Consider the following 8002-nt stretch of genomic DNA (forward strand, 5'->3'; position numbering starts at 1 on the left):
AGCAAAGGATTGTATACGCTCCCAATATAGGACACCGCAAGCAAAGGATTGTATATGCTCACAATATAGGACACCGCGAGCCAAGGATTGTGTATGCTGACCTGCCTGGGTTCTCAATATAGGACACAGTGAGCAAAGGATTGTATATGCTCCCAATATAGGACCCTGCGAGCAAAGGATTGTATGTGCTGACCTGCCTGGGTTCTCAATATAGGACACAGTGAGCAAATGATTGTGTATGCTGACCTGCCTGGTTTCCAGGGTGGATAAAAATCAATGTTTTTTTTAAAAAAATCAAAAAAATCGGATTTTTTTTAATTTAAATCAGATTTTTTTTATTTAAATCGGATTTTTTTCAATAAACTGCTTTTTGAGGAAAATATTTTACCATCCAAAGGTTCTTCCATCATGAGATAAAGCTGAGTTGTTTAACTCAGTAGAATAAAGGCTGTATATGTGTAACATTCAAAATGCCATGCTCTTCCAGAGGTTTCTGTAGGATTAGTGGGCAGTTTCTCTCCTATATTATCACAGACGCTCGCTTTACTTACGCAGTTCTCAAAACTGAATTTGACTCCGCAGAGGTCCCAGCCTCTTCTTCACGGCAAAAATGTTACAACATGAACAGAGTTGAGAAAAAGACCTTAATCCTATTGTTCTACAAACCTATGAATACAGAATCAACCCCTTCAGTGCCAAGTCCAAGAAGTTAGACAATATGTTTCTGATTGTTTGGAGTGGAATAGATCTGCACAACACAAGAAGAATGTGAATCTAAGTGTGAGGAGGAGGAAGGGCAAGCAGACAAGAAAATGAAAGTGAAACTTTGAGCACAATACTGCAGCATAGCCACAGACAAACAAGTCTGGATCTGTTTGTGCGTACGATCTGAGGTTTATTACATTCTTTCCTTATAATGGCAGCAGGCCGTAAAAGAGACCCAGTTTGGGAATATTTTGATGAAGCTCCTTCGCCTATCGGTAAGGCAGGCATGCGTGAAAAATGCAAACGATGCAACAAAGAGATGCAAGGCCTGGTGGCGCGAATGAGGCAACATCATGATAAGTGCGGTGATGAAGATGACCAAAGAAACACTTCTGAACAGGCAGGATCTGTTGGTAAACATTTTTATTGAATCCTATTTCTAAAGACTGAACTGTCATGTGTGAGAAAAAATATATTTCTTATTATTACTGCATGTTACTGTCATTTGGTACAGTTATGAAGAAAAACAAATATTCCTTTTGGGGCAGGGGCAGTGATGTGTTGTGTACAATAAGCAGAAATTGTATAAACAATAAAATAACAGCATTGACTTTTTTTGTTTAGGGGAATTCATGGATTCTGGAAACTATCCACCTCCAAGATCACCATCATCCTGTTCTACAGTTACAGAGTTATCCATCCAGGATAGTGCTTCATTAGCAGCAGCATCATCATCAGACACCCACAGCCACAAATCACCATCACCCAAAAGGAAGAAAAAACCTTTACCTCCTGGAACCACCATAGATAGGTTTGTGATAAGAACTAGCAGATTAGAAAAAGAGTTGATTGATGAAAAAATTGCCCAGTTTATTTATGCAACGAACTCTTCTTTCCGTCTGACTGAGAACCCACATTTCATTAATATGGTTCAGTCACTGAGACCAGGATACAGTCCACCCAGCAGAGCTGATGTTGTAGGGAAACTGCTGGATCAAGTGTATGACAGAGAAATGGAGCAATGTGCAACAGCTCTGGAGGGTAAAATTGTTAACCTAAGTATTGATGGGTGGAAGAAGAAGGTAAAGTCTTCCTTGCACAAACAACTGATACGTCAGGAAATGCACACACAGCAGAATACTTACAAGAAGTGGCAGTAAAAGCTATAACAACATGTGAACAAAAATTCAAATGTCTAGTACGCAGTTTGGTCACTGACAATGCTGCAAATGTATCCAAGATGAGAAGAAATTTAGAAGAGCAGGGAGGGAATACAAAGCTGCTAATAACATATGGTTGCAGTGCTCATTTGCTGCACCTCTTAGCCAAAGACTTAAATGTTCCAGAAATAAAGTCTAATGTTGTTGAAATTGCTAAATACTTTCGTAATAATCATTTTGCTGCAGCAGCTCTGAAAAGGATGGGTGGAACCAAGCTAACGCTCCCACAAGATGTTAGATGGAACTCTGTGGTGGACTGTTTTGAGCAGTATATCAAAAACTGGCCTATTCTGATGACACTTTGTGAAGAAAATCGAGATAAAATAGATGGCACTGTCACGGCCAAAATCCTCAACATTGGGCTTAAGAGAAATGTTGAACATATGCTGTGCTTCCTGAAACCCATCTCTCAAGCTTTAAACAAAATACAGAAAAATAGCTGTTTTATTGCGAATGCTGTTGAAATTTGGAAGGAACTGAGTGAACACTTAAAAACAGAACTACACATGGACAGAATTAAATTACAAGCAGTAAACAAACGAATGGGACAAGCACTGACTCCAGCTCATTTTTTGGCAAATATTGTCAATATCCAATATCAGGGTCAAAACCTAAGTGCTGAGGAAGAGGAGTTAGCTATGACATGGGTATCCAGCAATCATCCATCTTTAATGCCAACTATAATAAACTTCAGAGCTAAGGGGGAACCATTCAAGAAATATATGTTTGCTGAAGATATTTTAAGGAAGGTCACACCAGTAAACTGGTGGAAGTCACTTAAGCGCTTGGATTTAGAGACTGTTCAAGTAATGATTTCACTTTTAACAGCAGTAGCTTCTTCTGCAGGCGTTGAAAGAATATTCTCTTCCTTTGGACTCATTCATTCTAAATTGAGAAATCGGTTGGGACCCAATAAAGCAGGAAAGCTTGTTTTTCTTTTCCAGATTATGAATAGGAACAAAGAAGAAGATGAAGATGACGACGAGTGAGCTACAGAGGACAGCAGGGACAGTAGTATTTAAGTTTTTCATGTGTCGGCTGGGCTGACAGTCTAAGTTTCTTAAAATATATATATATTTTGTTTAGCCAAATTAGTTAACAAACATGGATGTTTGTTTAAGCAAATAACTTATGCTGTAATGTTCTTATTGTTTCAGTTGAATAAATCTATTTAAATTGTTATTAAGGTCAGGATTATTTTTCTCCTTCCTAAGTACAACAGAACAGTTGTGTCCAAATATGAATGATTAACCCATTAAACTGGGGAGAAAAAAGTAATATAAAAAGTGATTCTAAAAATCTTCATCTACTTGCATGTTAAAGTAGCAAGAACTAGTTTAGGTAGAAACCTTGATTTAAATCACTGATTTAAATCAAGCCTTACTGACTAGTGATTTAAATCGTGATTTAAATCAAATCCACCCTGCTGGGTTCTCAATAAAGGATACAGCGAGCAAAGGATTGTGTATGCTGACCTGCCTGGGTTCTCAATAAAGGATACAGCGAGCAAAGTATTGTATATGCTGACCTGCCTGGGTTCTTAAAATAAGACACAGTGAGCAAAGGATTGTATATGCTGAACTGCCTGGGTTCTCAGTATAGGACACAGTGAGTAAAGGATTATATATGCTCCCAAAATAGGACACAGCAAGCAAAAGATCTCAATATAGGACATAGATAGCACAGGATTTCAATATAGGACACAGTGAGCAAAGGGGAAAAAGGAAAAAAAATAGAAAAAAAATATTTTTTTCCTTTTTCTATTATTATTGTTTTTATACAATTTTAAGACATCATACATATACACAACATAATTCACATTTATAGACAACAAATGGTTCTTTGCTACAAATTTTATATATATGACTTATATAAATTGTTGGGTTTCATTAATTATTTATTGTTTCAAGCTGTGTAGAAGTTTCTTCCCTCCCCTATGTAAGGGAGGTGGCTCTGTATAACACACTATACCTGATGAATCGGACTTTGAAACGTGTTGTATGAATGAATAAAGATCCAGAGAACATGCACCCCTGTCTTCACTTTGTGGCAGGGTCCAGGAATTTCCTGTTTGGTTTGATTACCTTGATATGTTGCATGTCTACACTAGGTCCAAAGAAATTTTCTTTAAATTAGGAAAAAGCAAACATTTAATTTGTAAAACCTGGAAGATGTGAAACTTTTTCCAATGCTAGATGCTTGAAACAAAAAAACTCTATTTGTACATACTAGATGTGAGTGAATTATCTTCACAATCACAGGCAAAAACAAGGGAAAAAAATCTAACCATAATATTACAATAAAAAAGTCAAATGCCGCCAAAGTATTGCCACCATTAGTTAGACCATTTTGTAAACATTGTGCATCTAAATAGAACAGAACTAGCCTGCGGAGCAAATGAGATATTTCAATGTATACTCCAATAGAAGGATGAAAAATTAGCATTGCCAGATATCTTTATCACAGTGCCCTGTGGCAGAAATAAAATGTAGGTTTGAAACCAAGTCTCCCTGAACCTTTTTAAAAGAGAAACTTTGGGAAAAAAACGCCTCTAGTGGTTACTGATATTGATCGGTAAAAAGTAATCTGTTTGGGTTTAGGGGCATGCCAGTACAAATTATGGAACATGTTCCTTCCTCTCTAAGGGCAGTCTTAGTTTTTATCGCTCTGATGATATGTAATTCCCATCAGGACACTGATCAAATGCCCATTTTGTGTGGTTTGATTTATATTAAGCTGTTTGCAGTCACATTTATAAATGTAGGAGCAATGGACACTTAATTATATATATTCTAATTACAACCTAACTCTTTTCTGCCGCTCTAGTCAAAATGTTTCCATTGTGTAGCCATCGTTTTTCATTTCTAATCATTATTTGATTCCCTGTGGCTGCCTGCTACTTATTTGTACTAGCACCATTCATCCATTGAGACCTTTCCATCTGTCACACAGCTTTGCCTTTTCCCCAGAAGCTTCATTCTCCTGCTGTGACATATTTGCTGTATCTTGGTTTGGTTCGATATTAGTAAGCCTTTTTAATTTTTAGTTTTAGTTTGGATAAATGCCAAATTGGTGTTATTTCACATCTGAAATGGCAACACATGTGATACTAGTGTGATTAAAGGAAAGCTATCATGAAGACATATAGCGATGCCCTAAAAATAAAGATATTCGCTTTTTTTTTCTTAGGAATGGGTCATTGTTGTCATATTCATATTTTTAATATTTAATCTTCATGGTAATTCTGTACTTTGCAGTTAGATTAGAAAATTGCTACAGATTTATCAAATAGTTTCAATTATGGATAAAACCAGAAAAAGGTTAAACCCGGAATAAAATTGTAACTATACCCAATCCTATCATTGTATGCATCTCACTTGGCCACAATCAAAATAAATAGGACCAAATGTAAGCCCTTTAAACTTACTTATGGGACAAAGCAGGACAGTCCTCTATCTTTGATAGTCTTTATCTTAATTATGGGACTGTAGCGGAAATTATAAGAATTAATTTATACAGCAGAGGTTAGCCTACAAAGTAAAACTAATTTGAATGATTTAAATGCTAATGACAACACTTACATTGTCTGTTTTTGTTACGGTTTTGTTTTACATTTTGTGCCTTTGGTAGCCAGAACAATTTCTCCACTTTTCACATGTGCAAATACAATCTAAATTTCAAATTGATATTAAATTCCCATACCTATATATTTTCTGGAAGTAAACACCTATTATATTGTCAAAATGGCACATGCAGTTACTTTTATGCAATTTTGCATCAAGGTGAAACTTTACATAAAAAATGCATAAAAATTAATATTAGTGGTTAAAAGTATGATCTAGACATAAAACTAGATATAACAGATTTATTTCCTTAAAATAAAAGTTTAATATGTGCGGATGCAAAACATTTCACTTATGGCTATGTTTACATTTTATATATAATAAAATCATAAGGCCAAAAATCTGGTTCTATGCTGGAAAATTCAAATCTTGCATGTGCCACTTTAAATCACTGTATGTAACAATAAGTTTGAAATGCTTTTACACATTACAGTGGTTCTTGGACTTTTTTCTCATGACACATTGCTCTGTACTGTGTATATGTTTTGAATTCATTAAAAACAGACTGAAATGTACAAAAAAATTTGAAAACTGTGCACTTTTTAATATTACAAGGTGTCTGCCCTAAAGATAGTTACATAAGTTCAAATAGTTAATAACTTCAAATTCCTTTATGTCTATTTGGTATTGTTTTCTATACACATATTTATTTTTTTGTGGATATTTGACTTTTATAAGCTTTGCATCAATTTTTCAAATTTTCAATAATTTTTCAAAAACATATTTTTAGGGGTCATTTCAATTCTCATGTGCCTTTGAGAAGCCTATATGTTAGAAACCAATACAAATGACTTATTTTTAAAAGTATACCCCTTACAGTATTCAAAATAGTATTTAGTATTTAGTAAGTTTGTTAACCCTTCAGGTATTTCACGTGCGCAAACACAAAGTGGAGGAAATGTAATTTTTTTCTGTTAAAATATCGATTTAACCTAAAATTTTTCATTTTTCACATGCAATAATAGGACGGCATTACCCAAAATGTGCTTGTGTTTGAGTTCATAGCAAAACTGATAAGGAAAGGAGTGCCATTTGACTTACGGAGTGCAAATTTTGCTGGATTGGTTTTATTTCACCCTATCAGTTTTTCAGAGCTCCTGTTGTATTAGTACAGAAAAAGCCCTTAGAAATTACTTCATTCAAAAAACTACATCCTCAGGGAATTAATTAAAGAGTCCAGTGAACATTTTACCCCACAAGTCTTTAGTAGACTTTTTTTTAGCATTGGTCTATGGAAATTAAAAATTGTGTTTGTTACAAGATTGCATAGAGGGAGAGACAGAAACACAGATGCAAACAACAGAGTGAAGATAAATCTAATCCCAATGGACCCATGTTATTGCATATAGGACTAATAAAGAGAACGGGCCATCATCTTGTAACAGTAAAGGAAAGGGGGGATTGTTCTTCTGTGAAGCAGAGAAACAAAAAGATGGCCACACAAGTTCAAAATTGTAAAGAAGTAAGAAAATTCCTTTATTAACACATGTAGTAAACACAAATTACAAAGATAAATGCGGACGACAGAGTGGACACAGAGTGCTGGATCCACATGAATAAAACAATGTTAAAAACTGTAACACAACGCCCGAAAGGTCAGCCTATATAGCAAGTGGAAATATAAGGGGGACAGCAACAGGGTCACATGTATTAAAAAATATATACCACCCATCAAGAATACCTTTTCCAAATTGTACCCCCAAAACAATAATATCCCATCACAATCAAAATACCCAGAAACAAAAGGGTTAAAACCCTTATACAGATGGAAGTAATACAAACAATTGGTCATAAATAAGCTAAAATAGCTATGTACCTGGGTAAGGCCACCAGACAGGCTCTGCTACTGTCACCCCACATAAATAAGCTAAAATAGCTATGTACCTGGGTAAGGCCCCCAGACAGGCTCTGCTACCGTCACCCCTCATAAATAAGCTAAAATAGCTATGTACCTGGGTAAGGCCACCAGACAGGCTCTGCTACTCATAAATAAGCTAAAATAGCTATGCACCTGGGTAAGGCCACCAGAGCCTGGGGTGACGGTAGCAGAGCCTGTCTGGTGGCCTTACCCAGGTACATAGCTATTTTAGCTTATTTATGACCAATTGTTTGTATTACTTCCATCTGTATAAGGGTTTTAACCCTTTTGTTTCTGGGTATTTTGATTGTGATGGGATATTATTGTTTTGGGGGTACAATTTGGAAAAGGTATTCTTGATGGGTGGTATATATTTATTAATACATGTGACCCTGTTGCTGTCCCCCTTATATTTCCACTTGCTATATAGGCTGACCTTTCGGGCGTTGTGTTACAGTTTTTAACATTGTTTTATTCATGTGGATCCAGCACTCTGTGTCCACTCTGTCGTCCGCATTTATCTTTGTAATTTGTGTTTACTACATGTGTTAATAAAGGAATTTTCTTACTTCTTTACAATTTTGAACTTGTGTGGC

At 35.7% G+C, this 8002-nt stretch overlaps 1 protein-coding gene across 2 annotated transcripts; it reads left to right on the forward strand.

Annotated features, from left to right (window-relative positions):
- The first annotated feature begins 475 nt into the window (after positions 1 to 475).
- LOC141258165 (uncharacterized) lies at positions 476 to 3009 on the forward strand. Of its 2 annotated transcripts, none has more exons than XM_073673171.1 (2): positions 476 to 1118; positions 1330 to 3009. In XM_073673171.1, exons 1-2 carry the CDS (start codon positions 917 to 919, stop codon positions 1863 to 1865), a joined length of 738 nt encoding a protein of 245 aa, XP_073529272.1. In that variant the 5' UTR covers positions 476 to 916; the 3' UTR covers positions 1866 to 3009. The 2 variants fall into 2 exon arrangements, with proteins under 2 accessions (XP_073529272.1, XP_073529271.1); XM_073673170.1 differs by having other exon boundaries at positions 1330 to 2952.
- The last annotated feature ends 4993 nt before the right edge of the window (positions 3010 to 8002 follow it).

The sequence above is a fragment of the Phyllobates terribilis genome, unplaced genomic scaffold (assembly GCF_046119375.1).
Source record: "Phyllobates terribilis strain yellow unplaced genomic scaffold, ASM4611937v1 Scaffold_3__8_contigs__length_932513732, whole genome shotgun sequence".
Taxonomy (NCBI): domain Eukaryota; kingdom Metazoa; phylum Chordata; class Amphibia; order Anura; family Dendrobatidae; genus Phyllobates; species Phyllobates terribilis.

Excerpts from the sequence above, each read along its gene's own strand:
- LOC141258165 (XM_073673170.1), top strand. The coding sequence starts at position 1,946 with ATGAGAAGAAATTTAGAAGAGCAGGGAGGGAATACAAAGCTGCTAATA.